Source organism: Oncorhynchus mykiss, chromosome 21 (genome assembly GCF_057628025.1).
Source record: "Oncorhynchus mykiss isolate SJ-2025 chromosome 21, ASM5762802v1, whole genome shotgun sequence".
NCBI lineage: Eukaryota > Metazoa > Chordata > Actinopteri > Salmoniformes > Salmonidae > Oncorhynchus > Oncorhynchus mykiss.
This window is the reverse complement of record NC_143042.1, coordinates 39928388-39952455: the sequence shown is the minus strand read 5'-3', so window position 1 is coordinate 39952455 and position 24068 is coordinate 39928388. Positions and strand designations below refer to the sequence as shown.

The window sequence follows — 24068 nt, the reverse complement described above, 5'->3', positions numbered from 1 at the left end:
TACCCGTGGTATACGGTCTAATATACCACGTCTGTCAGCCAATCGGCATTCTGGGCTCGAACCACCCTGCTTATAATGTTAGGATAAGGTTTAGGGCAAGGGTCACGATAAGGGTTAGGGCAAGGGTACGGTTAGGGTTAGGGTTAGGGTAAGGACGTCCCAATGATTCCATATAGCACTAACCGTACGTGGAAACCCCTCCGCCGCTAGGGAAACGCTTTCAGACCAATCAGTGGTTGAATGTGTGAGGGAGCGTGTGTTTACATCACCCGTCAAATTGAAGAGCATTTAAATTTCGTCTTACAAGGTACGATTACTTACACGTTAGAATATGTGTGTTGTTATACAATATGTAATTTCAATGTAAGATATTGCAAGTACTGTGTAGAACATGATCACAACAGTACAGTACAGTACAGTAGCTATAAAATGTGTAACAACACCAGCTATAGTTAGCTAGCCAGCTAAAGTAACAGTACAGCTAGCGATGCAAAATACTGTTACCGTTATCTGTCTGGCTAGCTAGCTAGCTAATGGTAGCTAGCTAATCCATATACATTATAGCAGGCTTGTTAGCCGATTATCAGTCAACGTTAGCCAGTCAGCCTGACTGTTAGTTCGCTGAATGCCTAACGTTAGTTACTGTAGCTAGCTTATGTTCATTATGTGGCTAGCTATCATGGATGAAACAAATGCTTAGTTATGCGCATTTTTCAGCAATGTACTAGTTCACTATCCACTGGCGCGCGCGCGCGCGCGTGTGTGTGTGTGTGTGTGTGTGTGTGTGTGTGTGTGTGTTACACGTACTGAACAATGTGTTTTGTGTTGTTGGTTGGGTTTATCATGACCCCAATCCTGTTTGTTAACTCTGTTTGCATGTCAACAATTCTGTGGATCAGGTTTAAGTTTAAAGCTCAGAGCTGTGTGTGTGTGTGTGTGTGTGTGTGTGTGTGTGTGTGTGTGTGTGCGTGTGCGTGTGTGTGTGTGTGCACTGTGAGTCTCATCCCAGCGGAAGGTAGTTGGTGCTCCTTTCTGCTCCCAGGCAGAGGGGCCAATTAGGCTGTCAGGTCTTCAGGGCACACACACACACACACACACACACACACACACACACACACACACACACACACACACACACGTCCAGGGAAGGAACCAGAACAGGGGGAGAAGAGAGCAGGAGTCTATCCATAGTACCATCTATTTACTGCTGCTCCTGCCGGCCCCTGGACATGAACCACCACAGCAGGGGCCTGGTTCCTACTCTTGAGGGTTAACAAAGTCACTGGGGTTGCGGGGTGAGGGAGCTTGTTGTTTTGGTGTGTGTGTGTGTGAGAGAGAGAGAGAGAGAGAGAGAGAGAGAGAGAGAGAGAGAGAGAGAGAGAGAGAGAGAGAGAGAGAGAGAGAGAGAGAGAGAGAGAGAGAGAGAGAGAGAGAGAGAGAGAGAGAGAGAGAGAGAGAGAGAGAGAGAGAGAGAGAGAGAGAGAGAGAGAGAGAGAGAGAGAGAGAGAGAGAGAGAGAGAGAGAGAGAGAGAGAGAGAGAGAGAGAGAGAGAGAGAGAGAGAGAGAGAGAGAGAGAGAGAGAGAGAGAGAGAGAGAGAGAGAGAGAGTGTATTTGATAAATCTTTGCTTGTCAGTGTTTTCCCCGTCTGTGTTTGTTAGTACTGTTTTGACCAGCCCCCACACTGTGCTTTTGATTGTTCTTTCCTCTGTATGTCTCTGTCTTTCCCTCCAGGACCAAACCCACAGACTCGCACTGAAACGATTACGGTAGCCACCAACAGGACGGACTCTCTGGTAACTGACCTTTTGCAGGTGAGTGCCGGTCTTTCTGGCCAGGAAAGGTGGATAGCTATTGGCACAGAGTTTAAACGCATGTCTTCCCATTATACGTTATCTCTGTTTTTCCTTCACAAGATCGAAATCGTAAATCTGTTGTAACTCAAGGTTTAGCCTATAGATGTGTTTTAGTCGATGTATTTTCCATCAAGGTGTGTGTGGTTTTAATTGGTGCTGAATCTCAGGTGCTAAACCACTACCCTAGTGGGAGTCGCTCTCTCTTCTGGGACTAGAAACCCACTGAGGACACAATACTGGAGAAGGAACCGTAGGCCTAAATTATAAAGAGAGTGCAGTATATGAGGAGAGGGGTGGTCTAGAGAGAACTCTTATCAGGCTATTAATGATCAAGTAATTGTCTCCAGTCGGTATTTATGGTGGGCTGTCACACTTGAGGAAGCAGTTTGGGACCACAAACGTATGGCTCAGCGTTTAATACTATCCTCTTTCTGTGTCTCCTTCACCTTCTCTTCCAGTGGAATAACTCTTGAACCATGAGCTCTGTGGCTGTGTTGACCCCGGAGAGCTTTGCCGAGCACCGCAGCGGAATCAAAGACCAGGAGATGACAGGTATTATACTGATCTGGGACCAGTGGATAGAGTTCTAAAACGCTTTAAGGCTATAGCTAAGTCTGTATGGATTGTGTTTTGAGTGTCGGTTTGGTATTTTCTGCCTTTGAGGTTGCATTAATCTCTCTTTCTGCCTTTGTTTCTACCCCTCTATTTCCATGTCTCTGTCGCTCTCTCCGTCCATCCATCCCTCCCCTCCTTCAAGGCGGTGTACCCGAGGATGAGGCCTATATCCCCACCTACCTGGAGGCCTTCCCTCCGCTCCCGGAGAATAAGGGAGCTCCGGGGGACAAGTCTGGAGAGCCTGCCGGGGCGTGGGGCTCCAAGATCAGACCCATCAAAGCCTCTGTCATCACCCAGGTAACGGGCACATATGTCGAAGCACACGTACAGCACAGTCTGTTGTGGTCTCAGCATCACACCACCTTCTCCCCCCTCCTCCTCCTCCTCCCTCTCCTTCTCCCAGGTGTTCAACGTGCCCCTGGAGGAGCGGCGCTACAAGGACAACAGCCAGTTTGGTGACGGGGGCGAGGAGGCCAAGGTGTGCCTGGACATCATGCAGAGGACGGGGGCTCACATCGAGCTGTCGCTGGCCAAGGACCAGGGCCTCTCCATCATGGTCACTGGGAAACTGGACTCTGTCATGAAGGCCCGTAAGGAGATCGTGTCTCGGCTGCAGACACAGGTTCAGATTTTAGTTTTTCAATTTTAGTTTTCAAATCCAATCTCCATTCCTAGGTGCATAACGTTATAAAGGCTCTCCATGTTCAGCGTAGGGTTGGACGATATATCAAATGTCATACCGATCATATTTATTGTTATTGCGATATACATTTGTGTTTCTCCCTCCCTCCCTCCCTCCCTCCACCCATCCTCCCCTCCCTTGTTCACAGGCTTCGGCCACGGTGGCCGTCCCCAAGGAGCACCACCGGTTTGTGATCGGTAAGAACGGTGAGAAACTCCAGGAGCTGGAGCTGAAAACGGCCACGAAGATCGCCATCCCCCGACCTGACGACCCCAGCCTCAACATCAGAATCACAGGCACCAAGGAGGGCATCGAGAAGGCTCGTCACGAGATACTGCTGATATCAGCCGAACAGGTCAGAGGGGGCCAGGGGTCAAAGGGAAAAATGATGATGATGATGATGACAGAGATGCTTCAGCTTTGAGCGATATGTTAATTCTTTTTTTACATACTAATTATTAGGGCCGGGACGATGCCAGTATCGCAATACTTGTTAGTATCGTGGAAAGGAAACAGAACACGAAGCGGCTTTAACTTTTTTATGAAAACAGCCCTAATGTTGGAAACAAACATCATTATGTTGACATCATAAAGAGAATGGTCCACGTTGTGTTTTCATTTTTTGCCATGAAATAAAATTGCATTATCGTCACAGCCCTACTAATGATATGGTACGAAACCCAGACAAAAAGACCCATGTTGATATGGTTACGTATGGTGTAGATATGTGTGTGTGTGTGTGTGTGTGTGTGTCATACAATACTTGATCGTTTTACATTTTTCTCCATCTCCTCTCCTCCAGGACAAGCGAGCAGTGGAGCGTCTCTCCCTGGAGAAGGTGTTCCACCCGTTCATCGCTGGGGCCTACAACCGTCTGGTCCAGGAACTGTGTCAAGAGACGGGGGCCCGTGTCAGCATCCCCCCGCCCAGCCTGCACAAGGACGAGATCGTCATCACCGGGGAGAAGGAGGCTGTCGCCCTCGCCATCAGCCGCATACGGGCCATCTACGACGAAAAGGTGTGTGTGTGTGTGAGAGCGAGAGCTGACCCGAACCCGACATCTTCACATAATATCCAAGCAAATGTATCGCTGAATGACATTGACTTACCTTTTGTCAGTGTTTGATGTCAAGGTTGGGTTTGCGAGGGAGCGGGTTGCTTAGGAACCACTATACAATAAACTACACAGGGGTGCTAGCTAAACACTGTAGGAACCTACAAAACAGCAGTCAATCACAGAACATCCACACTAACGGATTCCCCCCCTCTGTGTGTGCCTGTATGCGCACAGCCTGGGGGCGTTGTGGTTGACGCTGGACTGTATGGATTTGTGCGTCTTAGACACAATTTCACAGAAGCAGACGGTGTTAGACAATAGAGGTTCATGGTGAGGGAAAGTGAGTGTGTAAAGGATGGATGGAGGACCGTGCAGAGAACCATAGAGAGGACGAAGAGAAGGAGACATTGTGCTACAGTGGAGCCGTGGTGGGTTGGTGATACAGAGCAGGCAGAGATAATGGGTATGGATTCTAGTGGAAGGGAAAGACAATAGGATGGGAATGCTAATGGTACTTTACTGCATAATACTGTACTGTACCTGAGACTCTCTACTCTCCACTCTCTCTCTCCGCTCTCTCTCACTCTCTCTTTCTCTCATGCACACTTTGTCTTTTTTTGTCTGCCTCTTTCCTTTCCCCTCTGTCACCCCTCCCCTTTCCTCTTCCTCCCCCTTCCTCACCTTCCCCACGTCCTCCAGAAGAGAAAGACCACCACCATCTCAGTGGAGGTGAAGAAGTCGCAGCACAAGTACATTGTGGGGCCTAAAGGCAACAGCCTGCATGAGATCATGGAGACCACCGGGGTTTCTGTGGAGATGCCCCCGCTGGACTCCTGCTCGGAGACCATCATCCTGAGGGGCGAGCCGGACAAGCTGGGCCCTGCACTCACACAGGTCTACGCCAAGGTGATTGGAGGAGGAGGAGGAAGTGGGGAGAGGAGCGATTGTCTTGTTTGCTGATTTGTTGTCTGCTTTTAATCAACAAGTCAAGTAGTTTATTAATCACGTTGTGTGTGTGTGAGAGAGATATACAGCGTGTGTGTCTGATCCTGATTGCCTCTCTGTCTGCAGGCCAAGAGTGTGATGGTGGTGGAGGTGACGGCCCCGGCCTGGCTCCATCGCTTCATCATCGGAAAGAAGGGACAGAACATCGGACGCATCACACAGCAGCTACCCAAGGTGTGTGAGAGTGAGGGGTCGACATGAGAGAGTGAGAGACGGGATAGGGTGGGAGAGGGGAGAGAGAGCAAATTGGGGAGAGAGGCGGGAGAGGGGGAGAGATGGAGCGAGGGATATGGCAAAATATTTGGTTGCAGACAGAAACATGAGTTTATATGTTTAGGTGGTTAACAACAACACTCACCCGCCTGGGAAGTGCTTGGCTCAGACACATGTCTGTCAGTAGCGCCAACCAATCCCTGTATAGTGCACTACTTATGGATTACTCTTAAAAAGCCTGACATACCTGCTGCACTCCAGGGATTCAAGCTCTTTACCTCCCTAGCTACATTGAGACACACTTAGCTCACTGAGCTGACATGTGGAGGGAGCCAGAACCAGGTGACCCCTTTAAGTGGCTTGACCCCTGACCTTTAACCCCTGTGTGTTTAGGTTCACATTGAGTTCACAGACGGCGAGGAGCGGATATCCCTGGAGGGCCCCACGGAGGAGGTGGAGCAGGCCCAGGTTCAGATACAAGACATCATCAGAGACCTGGTGAGTTCGGGCCCCCACCGCGGAGCTGCGTGACGGCACCTCGTTCCCACCGCCGAGCTGCCTGTCGCCCTCACACACACACACAACTGATCAATATCGATGTATCGCTCAATACGTTTTGTTCAAATGACACCTTTTCCAAATGCATTAACAGCAGCCCAGTCCTAACCCACCAACGTACAGAAACTCCCTAGATATGAGGACATCTTGCAAGGAACCAGGCCGTCTACTCTAACATGTAAACCCTGTTTCCTGGTGTTAAGCTGGTGAGGATGGACTACACTGACGTCAACATAGACCAGCGCTTTCACAGACACCTCATCGGCAAGAACGGAGCCAACAGTGAGTACACACACACACGCACAAACGCACACACACACACACTCTTTCTAATATATAGCCATGTAAATCCCATGCTGTGTTTTTCAGTTAACCGGATTAAAGAGCAGTACAAGGTGTCGGTGTGGATCCCACAGGAGCCGGATCGAAGCGGCCTGGTCCGGATCGAGGGTGACCCCAAGGGGGTGCAGCTGGCACGCAGGGAGCTGATGGAAATGGCACAGAGGATGGTGAGGACGGCGGGGGGGGTGCCATCCTCTCCCATTCATTTGGTATAATGGCCCGGCAACTTGGACGGAGTCCATATTCAATGGTGACAACTGTTTTTTCCCCCCCTGGGCAGGAGAACGAGCGTACCAAAGACTTGATTGTCGAACAGAAGTTCCACCGCGCCATCATCGGCCAGAAAGGGGAGAAGATCAAAGAGGTCCGGGATAAGTTCCCAGAGGTAACAAGGTTCAACTTTTTTTTTAATCCCTTTATGATATTAGGAGTATAACTTCCCATTCTAGTTAGAAATCGGACTTATTTTGGACGCTCTCTTTCAGGTCATGATCAATTTCCCCGACCCGGCTCAGAAGAGTGACATTGTGCAGCTGAGAGGGCCCAAGAACGAGGTGGAGAAGTGTGCCAAGTTTCTGGCAAAACTCATCGCAGACCTGGTACGACCTCACTGATTCATGCATTACTTCCTGTTTACAATGGACCACTTCCTGGTTACTCACCGCTCCTTTTTGTTTTTCTCTCAGATGGAGAACAGCTTCTCCCTCTCCATCCCCATCTTCAAACAGTTCCACAAAAACATCATCGGCAAAGGAGGCGCCAACATCAAAAAGGTGAGAGATGAAATGTGTGAAGAGTAGGACAAAATATTGGTCTAACTTTAAAGTGTTGACACATGCTTGTAACTAATAACCTCCATTTAAAATGTATGCCATTCTTATGATGTGTGTTTGTGCGTGTGTCCCACAGATCCGTGAGGAGACCACCACTAAGATTGACCTGCCCACAGAGAACAGTAACAGTGAGATGATAGTGATCACTGGGAGGAAGAACCACTGTGAAGCAGCCAGAGACAGGATCCTAGCCATCCAGAGAGAACTGGTGAGAGAACACTGTGTGTGTGTGTGTCTCTCTCTCTCTCAAGTGTCTCTCTCTCTCTCTCTCTGTCGCTCTCTCTCTCTGTCGCTCTCTTTCTCTGTCGCTCTCTTTCTCTCTGTCGCTCTCTTTCTCTCTGTCGCTCTCTTTCTCTCTGTCGCTCTCTCTGTCGCTCTCTCTCTCTCTCGATGATTCAACCATTCCCCCTCCCTCCCTTCCTTCCTTCCTTTCTCTCTCTCTCCAGGCCAACATCAAGGAGTCAGATGTGACCATCCCGGCCAAGCTCCACAACTCTCTGATAGGCTCTAAGGGCTGCCTGGTGCGGGCTGTCATGGAGGACTGTGGCGGGGTGCACATCCACTTCCCCTCCGAGGGCTCCGGGTCAGACAGGGTGACCGTCAGAGGGCCCGCCGGGGAGGTGGAGAGGGCCAAGAGACAGCTACTACAACTGGCTGAAGAGAAGGTGAGGGAGGAGGAGGTAGAGGAGATATGGCAAGGAGGTCTGCCCCCCCCCCCCCCACGCCTTCATGAATTAGGCAGAATGTGGAAGAATTGGTTTCACATTTTTGGGTTTAATTGAATAGCACCAGTCTCTTACACCTCCTTTTTTTCTCTCGTCTCTTTCTCTCGTCTTTCTCCTCGTTTTACAGCAAGTGAACAACTTCACGGCGGAGCTGCAGGCCAAGCCGGAGTACCACAAGTTCCTGATTGGAAAGGGCGGGGTGAACATCCGTGGTGTGCGGGACAGGACGGGGGCTCGCATTATCTTCCCGTCTCCCGACGAGCCGGAGCAGGAGCTCATCACCATCATAGGCAGGGAGGAGGCTGTCAGACTGGCCCAGAAAGAACTGGAGACACTTGTCAAAAACCTGGTACTAGTCCGGATGATTTCTGTTGGAACAGATTCCTGTTCAGTAGGTAGAAAGAGAAGCAAACGCTTTTAAACAGAGGCGCTCGTCCAGTAACTTAACATGTTCAAGATTTGAAACTGTGGATATTAACAGCATAGAGAAAAGCATATATTTTTCATTTTTTTGTTGGTCTAATTTACGAAGCTCAGAGGGGTCACATTTTTTTCTACCTCTGTTTTACTGATCCCCCATCTTCCTACTCCCCCACCCCCTCCTCTCCTCCACCCCCTCCTCTCCTCCTCCCTGCCCCTTCTCCCCCCTCTCTCTCAGGACGACGTGGTGGAGGACAGCATGGTTGTGGAGACGCGGCACCACCGGTACTTTGTCTGCCGGCGAGGCCAGGTGTTGAGGGAGCTGGCGGAGGAATACGGCGGCGTGGCGGTCAGCTTCCCCCGCACCGGGACTCACAGCGACCGCATCACACTGAAGGGGGCCAAGGACTGTGTGGAGGCAGCCAAACGAAGAATCCAGGAGATCATAGAGGATCTGGTAGGTTGGTGTGAGTGGGGAGTGTGTGTGGGGGTCTGGGGTGGTGTGTTCCATTCTGTTTATGTGTTCTGAAGTGTGTAGTCTTATATTGACTCAAGCCAATGCGTGATATGTAAAATAGTTTGCAATAACTTATGAATAACAACTCAACTCTGTGCAGTAATGACCACAACTCTATAGAGTAATGACGACAACTCTATAGAGTAATGACGACAACTCTATAGAGTAATGACGACAACTCTATAGAGTAATGACCACAACTCTATAGAGTAATGACCACAACTCTATAGAGTAATGACCACAACTCTATAGAGTAATGACCACAACTCTATAGAGTAATGACCACAACTCTATAGAGTAATGACGACAACTCTATAGAGTAATGACCACAACTCTATAGAGTAATGACGACAACTCTATAGAGTAATGACCACAACTCTATAGAGTAATGACCACAACTCTATAGAGTAATGACCACAACTCTATAGAGTAATGACGACAACTCTATAGAGTAATGACGACAACTCTATAGAGTAATGACCACAACTCTATAGAGTAATGACCACAACTCTATAGAGTAATGACCACAACTCTATAGAGTAATGACCACAACTCTATAGAGTAATGACTAGAGTAATGACCACAACTCTATAGAGTAATGACGACTACTCTATGCAGTAATGACGACTACTCTATACAGTAATGACAACAACTCTATAGAGTAATGACAACAACTCTATGCTGTCACGAACCGGCTCAAAGCCCGTAACAAAAGGGAGACAACGTGGAGATAAGGCGTAACAAAATATATATTTATTAACTAAAGCAACTAAGGAAAATACACAATGGCGTTTGTAATCAGTAATCAGTAGTGTAAGTGAGTGTTTTGCATGCATGAATGTGATAATGCAGGGTGTTGAAAGGTGCCAAAACAAACAAAAGGCCACCAAGAACCACAAAACAATCTACAAAGGTGTCTGCATGGAGAGAGTCTCCTCCATGAATGTGGAAGAGGTCTATTTATCCTGGGAGACACCTGGCCCAGGTGTTTCCCATGTAGCTGACGACCCTCCCAACTCCGCCCACCGGCATCCTAATAAGGAAACAAGAACAAAGACAGAATACGGCAGACAGAGTGGGAGGGTCGTCACAATGCAGTAATGACAACTACTCTATACAGTAATGACAACAACTCTATACAGTAATGACAACTCTATGCAGTAATGACAACTACTCTATGCAGTAATGACAACAACTCTATGCAGTAATGACAACAACTCTATGCAGTAATGACAACTCTATGCAGTAATGACAACAACTCTATGCAGTAATGACAACAACTCTATGCAGTAATGACAACAACTCTATACAGTAATGACAACTACTCTATACAGTAATGACAACAACTCTATACAGTAATGACAACAACTCTATGCAGTAATGACAACAACTCTATACAGTAATGACAACTACTCTATGCAGTAATGACAACAACTCTATACAGTAATGACAACAACTCTATACAGTAATGACAACTCTATGCAGTAATGACAACAACTCTATACAGTAATGACAACAACTCTATACAGTAATGACAACAACTCTATGCAGTAATGACAACTACTCTATACAGTAATGACAACAACTCTATACAGTAATGACAACTACTCTATGCAGTAATGACAACTACTCTATACAGTAATGACAACTACTCTATACAGTAATGACAACTCTATGCAGTAATGACAACTACTCTATACAGTAATGACAACAACTCTATGCAGTAATGACAACTACTCTATACAGTAATGACAACTACTCTATACAGTAATGACAACAACTCTATACAGTAATGACAACTACTCTATACAGTAATGACAACAACTCTATGCAGTAATGACAACAACTCTATACAGTAATGACAACTACTCTATACAGTAATGACAACTACTCTATACAGTAATGACAACAACTCTATACAGTAATGACAACAACTCTATACAGTAATGACAACAACTCTATACAGTAATGACAACAACTCTATACAGTAATGACAACTACTCTATACAGTAATGAACACAACTCTATACAGTAATGACAACTACTCTATACAGTAATGACAACAACTCTATACAGTAATGACAACAACTCTATGCAGTAATGACAACAACTCTATACAGTAATGACAACTACTCTATACAGTAATGACAACTACTCTATACAGTAATGACAACTACTCTATACAGTAATGACAACTACTCTATACAGTAATGACAACAACTCTATGCAGTAATGACAACTACTCTATACAGTAATGACAACTACTCTATACAGTAATGACAACAACTCTATGCAGTAATGACAACAACTCTATGCAGTAATGACAACTACTCTATAGAGTAATGACAACAACTCTATACAGTAATGACAACAACTCTATACAGTAATGACAACTACTCTATACAGTAATGACAACTACTCTATACAGTAATGACAACAACTCTATGCAGTAATGACAACAACTCTATGCTGCAGACATTTTTTTGGTACCCTTCCCCAGATCTGTGCCTCAACATAATCCTGTCTCAGAGCTATACGGACAATTCCTTCAACCTCGTGGTTTGGTTTTTGCTCTGACATGCACTGTCAACTGTGGGCCTTATATTGAAATCCTGTTTTTGCTTTGTCATTATTAGAGGTCGACCGATTATGATTTTTCAACGCCCGATACCGATTATTGGAGGACCAAAAAAGCCGATACCGATTAATCGGACAATTTTTTTATTTTTTATGTTTTTGTAATAATGACAATTACAACAGTACTGAATGAACACTTATTTTAACTTAATATAATACATCAATAAAATCAATTTAGCCTCAAGTAAATAATGAAACATGTTCAATTTGGTTTAAATAATGCAAAAACAAAGTGTTTGAGAAGAAAGTAAAAGTGCAATATGTGCTATGTAAGAAAGCTAACATTTAAGTTCCTTGCTCAGAACATGAGAACATATGAAAGCTGGTGGTTCCTTTTAACATGAGTCTTCAATATTCCCAGGTAAGAAGTTTTAGGTTGTAGTTATTATAGGAATTATAGGACTATTTCCCTCTATACCATTCGTATTTAATTAACCGTTGACTATTGGATGTTCTTATAGTCACTTTTAGTATTGGCAGTGTAACAGTTTCCGTCCCTCTCCTCGCTCCTCCCTGGGCTCGAACCAGCAACACAACAACAACAGCCACCACATCGAAGCAGCGTTACCCATGCAGAGCAAGGGAAACAACCACCCCAAGGCTCAGAGCGAGTAGCGCGTGCTAACTAGCTAGCCATTTCACTTTGGTTACACCAGCCTCATCTCGGGAGTTGATAGGCTTGAAGTAATAAACAGCGCAATGCTTGACGCACAACGAAGAGCTGCTGGCAAAACGCCCGAAAGTGCTGTTTGAATTAATGTTTACGCACCTGCTTCTGCCTACCACTGCTCAGTCAGATACTTAGATACGTGTATGCTCAGTCAGATTATATGCAACGCAGGACACGCTAGATAATATCTAGTAATATCATCAACCATGTGTAGTTAACTAGTGATTATGATTGATTGTTTTTTACAAGATAAGTTTAATTATAGCTAGCAACTTACCTTGGTTTACTGCATTCGCGTAACAGGCAGTCTCCTTGTGGAGTGCAACGAGAGAGAAGCAGGTCATTATTGCGTTGGACTAGTTAACTGTAAGGTTGCAAGATTGGATCCCCCGAGCTGACAAGGTGAAAATCTGTCGTTCTGCCCCTGAACGAGGCGGTTAACCCACCGTTTCTAGGCCGTCATTGAAAATAAGAATGTGTTCATAACTGACTTGCCAAGTTAAATAAAGGTGTAAAAATAAAAAAAAATTATCAAAGCAAATCGGTGCCCAAAAATACCGATTTCCGATTGATATCGGCCCTAATTAATCGTCCATTCCGATTAATCGGTCGACCTCTAGTCATTATTGTGTAGGTTGATGACAAAATGGGGGAAAATTTAAAGGGCCTGAATACTTCCCGAATTCACTGTAAATATACTGTGTGTACAAAACATTAAGGACACCTCCCTAATATTGAGTTGTACCCCCTTTTGCCCTCAAAACATCCCCAATTCATCGGGGCATGGACTCTACCAGGTGTCGAAAGCGTTCCACAGCGATGCTGGCCCATATTGACTCCAATTCTTCCCACAGTAGTGTCAAGTTAGCTGGATGTCCTTTTTGGCGGTGGACCATTCTTGATACACACGGGAAACTGTTGAGCGTGAAAAACCCAGCAGCGTTGCAGTTCTTGACACAAACCGGTGCGCCTGGCACCTACTACCATACCCCCGTTCAAAGGCACTTACATTTTGCTGTCTTGCCCACTCACAATCCACGTCTCAAGACTTAACCTGTCTCCTCCCCTTCATCTACACGGATCGAAGTGGATCTAACAAGTGACATCAATAAGGGGTCACAGCTTTAACTACAACTCAAGACACTCATTGACACATTTGAAATGATATAGCAGTGTGATGCCTGACTGCACCGTTGGTGACGTGGCACGCATCCCTTGGTTGACGTAATGCAACGCCTGCGCTTCTAGTCGGGCAGGAAGTCGACCATTGTGTAGTCTGTTTTGATGACCGTCTCCCTCCCTCCAGGAGGCCCAGGTGAGTGTTGAGGTGGCGGTCCCCCAGCGGTACCACAGGGCTGTGATGGGGCCTAAAGGCGTCAGGATCCAGCAGATCACCAGAGATTACGAGGTGCAGGTCAAGTTCCCGGAGAGAGACGACAACAACACAGCAGGTCAGCCAAGGCGGTCTGGAAATGAATGGAAGTACTGTGTATATGGAGGCCGGGGGGGGGGAGTGTGTGTGTCTGTTGTTCCATGTAGTGACTCTGTTATTCAATGTGTTTGCATGGGCTAATAGCAGTAAGGTCAACAACAAACAATGTAATCCAATATGTATAGATTTTTTTGATACATCCAGGGGCCTTAAAATTCCAAATCAAATAGCTAAATGGTCCTTGGTATGACCTTAAAACAACATCCATATAGTTTAGTAGAACCCCCCCCCCCCCTCTCCCCTGGTTTAGACAGGGCTTAGACTGTAATGGGTTAACCTACACCTATCCGGCACCTTCATTTCTACCTAAAAAAAAAACATGACCCCATTTTTGTTGTTTGGTTCAAAACACGTCATCTTGAAATTGAACATCCGGAGTTTCACCAGAAACTCCCAAAAAGCAGTGTTCTTGTTGCCATGGTGACGCTGCAGGACAGGAGCCCCCTCAGGAGAACGGTGACGCCAGCCCGGAGGCGGAGTTTGTCCTTCGCAAGTGTGACGTCATCACCATCTCAGGGCGGACGGAGAAGTGTGAGCTGGCAAAGATCGCCCTACTGGTATAAACTGTTAAGATGTTAACTTTTCACACTCTGTTGGGAGAGTGTTGTGTCCTTTATTTTTTTCCTCACACTCTCTCTCTCCTCTCTTTCCCACTCACTCACTCACACACACACACACACACACACACACACACACCCTCCAGGCTCTGGTCCCCGTCACGGAGGATGTTGAGGTGTCATTTGAGCTACACCGTTACATCATTGGTCAGAAGGGCAGTGGCATCAGGAAGATGATGGAGGAGTATGAGGTATGGAGCTCCATCGCCCTCCTCTGGTGGACATGTAGAACTGCAGCTCTGACGTTCAAATCTTGATGGACTGCACACTGCGTTTGCTCATCATAGCCTTTTTGACACGCAAACTACTGTCGTCCCTGATATTCAATTCTGCAAATAATTTATATTTTAGTGCGTTACCTCATGTTAAGTTGGTCTTAATCAGATTGCCGTCAAACTGATAGTTGTTCTACTGTGCCTTCTCTAAGAAACCGTGGGAAAATCTGACTCAATTTGACTCTGTACTGTAACTCCCTGTGTGTGTCTCGGTGTGTTTGTGTGTGTGTTTGTGTGTAGGTGAACATCTGGGTACCCCAGCCGGAGCAGCAGTCGGATGTGATCAAGGTGACAGGTCAGGTGGCCAACGTAGAGCGAGCCAAGTCAGGCCTGCTGGAGAGAGTCAAAGAACTACAGGCTGAACAGGAGGACAGGGTAGGAACACACACTAAATAGGGAGACACACACACACACAGTACTGACTAGTTTATCTCCCTGTCTCTCCAGGCCTTGAGGAGCTTCAAGGTCTCCATCTCAGTAGATCCTAAGTTCCACCCCAAGATCATTGGCCGGAAGGGAGCGGTCATCTCTCAGATCCGCAAAGACCACGACGTCAACGTCCAGTTCCCAGATAAAGGGGACGAACTGCAGGTCAGGAGAGTGTGTGTCTTGCTCTTTTCTGTTGTTCTCTCTCTCTCTCTCTCTCTCTTCCACCACTCCCTCTCATCTTTCCTTTCTCATGTTTGTGTGTTTACAGTTTCTTCTCTCTCTTCTCGCCCTGCCATGTCCTCTTCTCCTCTGTTCTTTCTTGTGTTCTCATCCCTGCCTGTCTCATCCTCTCCCCTCTTGTTTCTAAACTCCACACCTCCCTCCTGCACCTAATTCTCCTCTCCATCTCCCGTGCTGTCTTTCTCATTTACACATCCACTCTCTTATTCTCTTTTCCCCCTCCTCTCCTAGGTGATCTCTCTCTGTTATCCCTCTGTTCTCTCTCTGTTATCCCTCTGTTCTCTCTCTCTCCCAGGATGTGATAGTGATCTCTCGCTGTTCTCCCTCTGTTCTCTCTCTCCCAGGTGATCTCTCTCTGTTCTCTCTCTCTCTTTCTCCCAGGATGTGATAGTGATCTTTCTCTGTTCTCTCTCTCTCCCAGGATGTGATAGTGACCTTTCTCTGTTCTCTCTCTCTCTCTCTCTCCCAGGATGTGATAGTGACCTTTCTCTGTTCTCTCTCTCTCTCTCTCCCATGATGTGATAGTGATCTCTCTCTGTTCTCCCTCTGTTCTCTCTCTCTCCCAGGTGATCTCTCTCTGTTCTCTCTCTCTCTCTCCCAGGATGTGATAGTGTTCTCTCTCTGTTCTCTCTCTCTCTCCCAGGATGTGATAGTGTTCTCTCTCTGTTCTCTCTCTCTCTCTCTCTCTCCCCCAGGTGATCTCTCTCTGTTATCCCTCTGTTCTCTCTCTCTCTCCCAGGATGTGATAGTGTTCTCTCTCTGTTCTCTCTCTCTCTCTCTCTCTCTCTCTCCCAGGTGATCTCTCTCTGTTATCTCTCTGTTCTCTCTCTTTCTCTGCCAGGATGTGATAGTGATCTCTCTCTGTTCTCTCTCTCTCTCCCAGGATGTGATAGTGTTCTCTCTCTGTTCTCTCTCTCTCTCTCTCTCTCCCAGGTGATCTCTCTCTGTTATCCCTCTGTTCTCTCTCTCTCTCCCAGGATGTGATAGTGTTCTCTCTCTGTTCTCTCTCTCTCTCTCTCTCCCAGGTGATCTCTCTCTGTTATCCCTCTGTTCTCTCTCTCTGCCAGGATGTGATAGTGATATCTCTCTGTTCTCTCTCTCTCTCTGCCAGGATGTGATAGTGATCTCTCTCTGTTCTCTCTCTCTCTCCCAGGATGTGATAGTGTTCTCTCTCTGTTCTCTCTCTCTCTCTCCCAGGTGATCTCTCTCTGTTATCCCTCTGTTCTCTCTCTCTGCCAGGATGTGATAGTGATCTCTCTCTGTTCTCTCGCTCTCTCTGCCAGGATGTGATAGTGATCTATCTCTGTTCTCTCTCTCTCTGCCAGGATGTGATAGTGATCTCTCTCTGTTCTCTCTCTCTCTCTCTCCCAGGATGTGATAGTGATCTCTCTCTGTTCTCTCTCTCTCTCTCCCAGGATGTGATAGTGATATCTCTCTGTTCTCTCTCTCTCTCTGCCAGGATGTGATAGTGTTCTCTCTCTCTCTGCCAGGATGTGATAGTGATTTCTCTCTGTTCTCTCTCTCTGCCAGGATGTGATAGTGATCTCTCCGTTCCCTCTCTCTCTGCCAGGATGTGATAGTGTTCTCTCTATTTTCTCTCTCTCTCTACCAGGATGTGATAGTGATCTATCTCTGTTCTCTCTCTCTCTCTGCCAGGATGTGATAGTGATCTCTCTCTGTTCTCTCTCTCTGCCAGGATGTGATAGTGATCTCTCTCTGTTCTCTCTCTCTGCCAGGATGTGATAGTGATCTCTCTCTGTTCTCTCTCTTTGCCAGGATGTGATAGTGATCTCTCTCTGTTCTCTCTCTCTCTCTCTCTCCCAGGATGTGATAGTGATATCTCTCTGTTCTCTCTCTCTCTGCCAGGATGTGATAGTGTTCTCTCTCTCTCTGCCAGGATGTGATAGTGATCTCTCCGTTCCCTCTCTCTCTGCCAGGATGTGATAGTGTTCTCTCTCTTTTCTCTCTCTCTCTACCAGGATGTGATAGTGATCTCTCTCTGTTCTCTCTCTCTCTCTGCCAGGATGTGATAGTGATCTCTCTCTGTTCTCTCTCTCTCTCTGCCAGGATGTGATAGTGATCTCTCTCTGTTCTCTCTCTCTGCCAGGATGTGATAGTGATCTCTCTCTGTTCCCTTTCTCTCTGCCAGGATGTGATAGTGATCTCTCTCTGTTCCCTCTCTCTCTGCCAGGATGTGATAGTGTTCTCTCTCTCTCTGCCAGGATGTGATAGTGATCTATCTTTGTTCTCTCTCTCTGCCAGGATGTGATAGTGATCTATCTCTGTTCTCTCTCTCTCTCTCTCCCAGGATGTGATAGTGATCTCTCTCTGTTCTCTCTCTCTCTCTCTGCCAGGATGTGATAGTGATTTCTCTCTGTTCTCTCTCTCTGCCAGGATGTGATAGTGATCTCTCCGTTCCCTCTCTCTCTGCCAGGATGTGATAGTGTTCTCTCTCTTTTCTCTCTCTCTCTACCAGGATGTGATAGTGATCTATCTCTGTTCTCACTCTCTCTCTGCCAGGATGTGATAGTGATCTCTCTGTTCCCTCTCTCTCTGCCAGGATGTGATAGTGATCTATCTCTGTTCTCTCTCTCTCTCTGCCAGGATGTGATAGTGATCTCTCTCTGTTCTCTCTCTCTGCCAGGATGTGATAGTGATCTCTCTCTGTTCTCTCTCTCTGCCAGGATGTGATAGTGATCTCTCTCTGTTCTCTCTCTTTGCCAGGATGTGATAGTGATCTCTCTCTGTTCTCTCTCTCTCTCTCTCTCCCAGGATGTGATAGTGATATCTCTCTGTTCTCTCTCTCTCTGCCAGGATGTGATAGTGTTCTCTCTCTCTCTGCCAGGATGTGATAGTGATCTCTCCGTTCCCTCTCTCTCTGCCAGGATGTGATAGTGATCTCTCTCTGTTCTCTCTCTCTCTCTCTCTCCCAGGATGTGATAGTGATCTCTCTCTGTTATCTCTCTCTCTCCCAGGATGTGATAGTGATATCTCTCTGTTCTCTCTCTCTCTCTGCCAGGATGTGATAGTGTTCTCTCTCTCTGCCAGGATGTGATAGTGATTTCTCTCTGTTCTCTCTCTCTGCCAGGATGTGATAGTGATCTCTCCGTTCCCTCTCTCTCTGCCAGGATGTGATAGTGTTCTCTCTCTTTTCTCTCTCTCTACCAGGATGTGATAGTGATCTCTCTCTGTTCTCTCTCTCTCTCTGCCAGGATGTGATAGTGATCTCTCTCTGTTCTCTCTCTCTGCCAGGATGTGATAGTGATCTCTCTCTGTTCCCTCTCTCTCTGCCATGATGTGATAGTGTTCTCTCTCTCTCTGCCAGGATGTGATAGATCACTATCTCTGTTCTCTCTCTCTGCCAGGATGTGATAGTGATCTCTGGGTATGAGCGTAACACAGAAGAGGCACGGTCAGCCATCGAGCAGCTGGTGTCAACGCTGCAGGAGATGGTCAGCCACGACGTGCACCTGGACCCCCGCACACACGCACGCATCATCGGGGCCCGCGGCAAGGCCGTCCGCAAGACCATGGAAGAGTTCAAGGTACGGGCGTGGGGGGGGGGGTGATTGAACCCCAGGGTTCACAGCGACACACGACATCTCAGCACCAGTTTGTTTTGTTGTTAGAGGGAGACTTTTTTCTTTTTCTGTGGCAGTACCTCCGGGAGTCCGTTTGTCAGGCCCTTTATTTTGAAGTGTTAGCAACTACAGTATGTTGTGGATGCAAATGAAGCCGTGTTTGTGCCACACTCTGACGTGGCACGGTTTCTCTCCTCTGTCCTGTGTGTTTAGGTGGACATCCGGTTTCCCCAGCCGGGTTCAGAGGACCCAGGCAGGGTGACAGTGACTGGACTACCAGAGAGTGTGGACAACGCCGTCGACCACCTCCTCAATCTGGAGGAGGAATATGTGAGTGATGGACGAGAGACAATTATCAGCATATGGAGTAAACGTGACAAACTGTGCCTCGGCCTATGCCGTCATGCAACCTTGTCTCTGTCTGTCTGTCTGTCTGTCTGTCTGTCTGTCTGTCTGTCTGTCTGTCTGTCTGTCTGTCTGTCTCTGTCTCTGTCTCTGTCTCTGTCTCTGTCTCTGTCTCTCTCTCTCTCTTTGTCTCTCTCTCTTTGTCTCTCTCTCTTTGTCTCTCTCTGTCTCTCTCTTCTGCTACTATCTTACTTTCTCCCTTTTTATTTGACTACTGTCTCTCCAACATTCCATGCTAGATGTTGAGTGTGACAGAGACCGAGACGATGGCTGCCTACATGAAGCCCCCGTCCCGCTATGGAGGGGGGGGAGTTGGGGGTGGCGACATCAGCGGGGGGGCGGCCAAGGGCTTTGTGGTGCGGGACGCCCCCTGGAACGACAAGGTGTGTGTCTTGATTCTCGTCCTAATTCTTTGTGTCATCTTTATCAGTATCCTCCTCGTCATCAATAGTCATTATCATGTAGGCCTATATCTTCGTCATCGTGAGGTTGTTCTGACGTTGTGTGTTGTTGTGTGTCTCAGGCTCCTGATATGAGTAATGCTGAGGACTTCCCCACCTTCGGCGCAGGCCTGGCCCCAAAACAGACCTCTGCCTGGGGCCCCAAGAAGTTTTGAGACATCTGGGAAAACAAGAGAGAGGAGAGGGAGAGAACAAACACTGGACAAATCGCTACTCACCTTCGCCTCCTCCCCCCTTTTCATTTTTTTGCTCTTTCGCAGCTGTTACCCTCAACCAGCAACCCAGGAAGGCCAGAGGAAAAAAGAGCACGTCCTCATCTCCCTCTCCCCATCTCTTCTCCATCTCTCCTCCATCCCCTTCTCTCCATCTCTCCTCTATCCCCTTCTCTCCATCTCCCTCTCCCCATCTCTTCTCCATCTCTCCTCCATCCCCTTCTCTCCATCTCTCCTCTATCCCCTTCTCTCCATCTTTCTTCCATCCCCTTCTCTCCATCTCTCCTCTATCCCCTTCTCTCCATCTCTCCTCTATCCCCTTCTCTCCATCTCTCTTCTATCCCCTTCTCTCCATCTCTCCTCTATCCCCTTCTCTCCATTTCTCCTCTATCCCCTTCTCTCCATCTCTCCTCTATCCCCTTCTCTCCATCTCCCTCTCCCCATCTCTTCTCCATCTCTCCTCTATCCCCTTCTCTCCATCTCTCCTCTATCCCCTTCTCTCCATCTCTCCTCTATCCCCTTCTCTCCATTTCTCCTCTATCCCCTTCTCTCCATCTCTCCTCTATCCCCTTCTCTCCATCTCTCCTCTATCCCCTTCTCTCCATCTTTCTTCCATCCCCTTATCTCCATCTATCCTCCATCCCCTTCTCTCCATCTCTCCTCTATCCCCTTCTCTCCATCTCTCCCCATCTCTTCTCCATCTCTCCTCTCCCCATCTCTTCTCCATCTCTCCTCTATCCCCTTCTCTCCATCTCTCCTCTATCCCCTTCTCTCCATCTCTTCTCCATCTCTCCTCTCCCCATCTCTTCTCCTCTCCCCATCTCTTCTCCATCTCTCATCTATCCCCTTCTCTCCATCTCTCCTCTATCCCCTTCTCTCCTCTATCCCCTTCTCTCCATCTCTCCTCTATCCCCTTCTCTCCATCTCTCTTCCATCCCCCTCTCCATCTCTCTTCCATCTCTTCTCCTCTCCCCATCTCTTCTCCATCTCTCATCTATCCCCTTCTCTTCATCTCTCCTCTATCTCCTTCTCTCCTCTATCCCCTTCTCTCCATCTCTCCTCTATCCCCTTCTCTCCATCTCTCCTCTATCCCCTTCTCTCCATCTCTCTTCCATCCCCCTCTCTCCATCTCTCTTCCATCCCCTTCTCTCCATCTCTCCTCTATCCCCTTCTCTCCATCTCTCTTCCATCCCCCTCTCTCCATCTCTCTTCCATCCCCCTCTCTCCATCTCTCTTCCATCTCTTCTCCATCTCTCCTCTATCCCCTTCTCTCCATCTCTCCTCTATCCCCTTCTCTCCATCTCTCCTCTATCCCCTTCTCTCCATCTCTCCTCCATCCATCCCTCCATCTCTTGTTTTCTTGCTTTGTCTTGCCTCTCCACGTCACTTCAACATCGCTGGAGTTGTCGTTGCATTTTAAAGGACTTGTTTTAGTCAGTGGACCCCACTGCCAAACCCCAAACCGACAGCCCAGGCATCTTGTAACGGTCCTTTGAACCAACTTAACCCAGCAAGTAGTGAAACTGGAGAGCACCAGCCAATCAACAGCCCTCTTTACAAGACAAGAGGGATGTGGAGGATTTTAGGTTCACAGGGTGGCAGAACTCAACCACGAGTTGTAAAGCGAACACTGCTTAATTTTTGCGGTTTTGGTGATGAAAGGAGATTTTAATGTTCTACTGTGTGAGCGGAGTTTTTAAACGACGAACTCCTACGATGTTTTACAGTGTTTTTTAAAAACCTGAGTCTGTTACTAGCTGATCCAAGTCCGTTATTACTGAAACTCATCAGGGGGGCTAAAATAGCTTCCATAGTTTTTTTCATGGTGAGTCATCTTTTGAGTCTTAACCATGTGAGTCCTGTGAGGTCTGTGTACCGCAGGTTGTTTATTTAAGCAACAAGGCACAAGGGGGTGTGGTATATGGCCAGTATACCACGGCTAAGTGCTGTTCTTATGCACGACGCAACGTGGAGTGCCTGGATACAGCCCTTAGCCGTGGTAAATTGGCCATATACCACAAACTCCTGAGTTGCCTTACTGCTATTATAAACTGGTTACCAACATACTTAGAGCAGTAACAATAAATGTTTTGTCATACCCATGGTATACGGTCAGATATACCACGGCTGTCAGCCAATCAGAATTCAGGGCTCGAACCACCCAGTTTCTAATTCTTGTTATTTATGTTTTTGTTTATTTATAACCCGTTTTATTTATTGACATTTCTGTGATCTGGCGTTTTCATAAAGCACATAGCAGAAGTGGAATGTGTGTATGGGGGAGGGAGGGGGACCATTTGGTTATGTACTAGTATGTTGTTGTACTAGTATGTTGTTATGAAGTTGTCTTCATTTGAAAGACTGTATGTGTGTACGTTCCAACGAAGCTTGACCAATCTTTTACTCCCTCTTATCAGTAACTTTCTTTGTGTTTGTCTTAATTCCAGCTCTGTCGCTCTCCTTTCCCTTTCTACGCCCGACCCCTCCGTTCAGCCACCTTGTGTAGTTTGACTCCATCCATTTGAAAAATAATATTATATTTCAACTCCCCCAAATACTTGTGCACTCGCAAGTAGTAGCTCAACTTTGTGTATCAGTGGAGGCTGCTGAGGGGAGGACGACGACTCATCATAACGGCTGGAACGGCGCACATGGGAATGTGTTTGATGTATTTGATACCATTCCGCTTCAGCCATCACCACGAGCCCGTCCTCCCCAATTCAGGTGCCACCAACCTCCTGTGTTGTGTATTGCTGGGAGAATAGGACTCCAAAGCTCTGCTGAATCAAAACGTTGCACTTATTTATATCATTTGTAGCACAAACTGTTTTTACTTGTCTATTTATTTGACCACCCACTGGCCCTTCCCTCATTCCGCGACCGAGTCGGGGTGGTGTTATTGATCAGGATGACTTTCGTTCCATTGAAGCCCCTTTTGCTCTACTGTAGTTAGAAACTGATCGAGGATCAGATATCCATGCATAACAAACTCGCCCATTGTACCTACTTGGAATCAGAACTTGTAGTTCCAGAAGTGAGCCGGTTTTAACTTCCATGTGCCTGTTGTCGCCGTACAAATAGATTGACTAGGATGGGGGGGAAGCCCCTCAGACCATGTTGGCTTGAATGGGAATTACCGTTCTAGTTATTGTATTTCTGTGGTCGTCTCCTGTATGCTGATGTGAAGGACAGGAGGACTGGTGCAGAACAGCCTGTAGATTTGTTTTATTTCCCTCCGAGGATGGACTAGTTAACAAACGACAGACAATTCAACCCAACTGGAAGAATAGATTGTTTTTACGTGTACACGGTGGTGTACAAAACCATTAGGAACACCTCCCTAATATTGAGTTGCACCCACTTTTGCCCTCAGAACAGCCTCAATTCGTCGGGGCGTGGACTCTACAAGGTGCCGAAAGCATTCCACAGGGATGCTGGTACATGTTGACTCCAATGCTTCCCACAGTTCTGTCAAGTTGGCTGGATGTCCTTTGGGTGGTGGGCCATTTCTTGATACACACAGGAAACTGTTGAGTGTAAAAACCCAGCAGTGTTGCAGTTCTTGACACACTCAAACTGGTGCGCCTGTCACCTACTACCATACCCCGTTCAAAGGCACTTAAATATTTTGTCTTGCCCATTCACCCTCTGAATGGCACACACACAATGTCTATCTCAAAGCTTACAAATCATTTTTTGGCCTGTCTCCTCCCCTTCATCTACACTGATTTGAAGTGGATTTAACAAGTGACATCAATAAGGGATCATAGCTTTCACCTGGTCAGTCTGTCATGGGAAGAGGTGTTCCTCATGTTTTGTACACTAAGTATGTACTGTAAATGTGTCACCAGTTTAAGCTTTGTGGGAAAGCAACTCATTTCTGTTGCACTACTTATTTGTTAAACACTCCTTTGTGTTTAACCTTTGAACTTTCACCACACTTTGTCACTGGATCGCTGAGGTCAGACATTTTCTATTGACATTACAGATGTGGGTAGGTGTGTCACTACCCATCGGCAAGGCAATGGAGCCGGAGTCTGCCTGCGTTTTTTTTTTTTGGGGGGGGGGGGGGCTGAATTTATTGGCCTTAAGAAATAATTCTTAGGAATAATTTAGAAAGAAAGTGTGAGTAAATATGCAACACTGCAGTATGTCAGTGACTGGATTTTTTTTCCTACTCTGAATAAAATTTTAAAACTAAAAACAGCCTCTCTTGTCTTTTTGATTG

General features: G+C 47.0%; 1 protein-coding gene across 3 annotated transcripts; it reads left to right on the top strand.

The window, feature by feature from the left end:
• Nucleotides 1–22: 22 nt before the first annotated feature.
• On the top strand, nt 23–24044 carry hdlbpb (high density lipoprotein binding protein b). 3 transcript variants are annotated; one of them, XM_090214644.1, is made up of 28 exons: nt 23–307; nt 1733–1812; nt 2313–2406; nt 2612–2766; nt 2873–3091; nt 3300–3506; nt 3954–4169; nt 4908–5114; nt 5280–5387; nt 5820–5924; nt 6188–6266; nt 6354–6493; nt 6607–6711; nt 6812–6925; nt 7013–7099; nt 7236–7367; nt 7606–7824; nt 8012–8233; nt 8543–8761; nt 13435–13579; nt 14053–14177; nt 14324–14428; nt 14753–14887; nt 14960–15103; nt 18547–18726; nt 18976–19092; nt 19407–19550; nt 19691–24044. In XM_090214644.1, exons 3-28 carry the CDS (start codon nt 2331–2333, stop codon nt 19781–19783), a joined length of 3798 nt encoding a protein of 1265 aa, XP_090070770.1. In that variant the 5' UTR covers nt 23–307; nt 1733–1812; nt 2313–2330; the 3' UTR covers nt 19784–24044. The 3 variants fall into 3 exon arrangements, with proteins under 3 accessions (XP_090070770.1, XP_036813865.2, XP_090070771.1); XM_036957970.2 differs by having other exon boundaries at nt 14008–14177; XM_090214645.1 differs by lacking the exons at nt 18547–18726; nt 18976–19092; nt 19407–19550; nt 19691–24044 and adding an exon at nt 15477–15613 and having other exon boundaries at nt 14008–14177.
• The last annotated feature ends 24 nt before the right edge of the window (nt 24045–24068 follow it).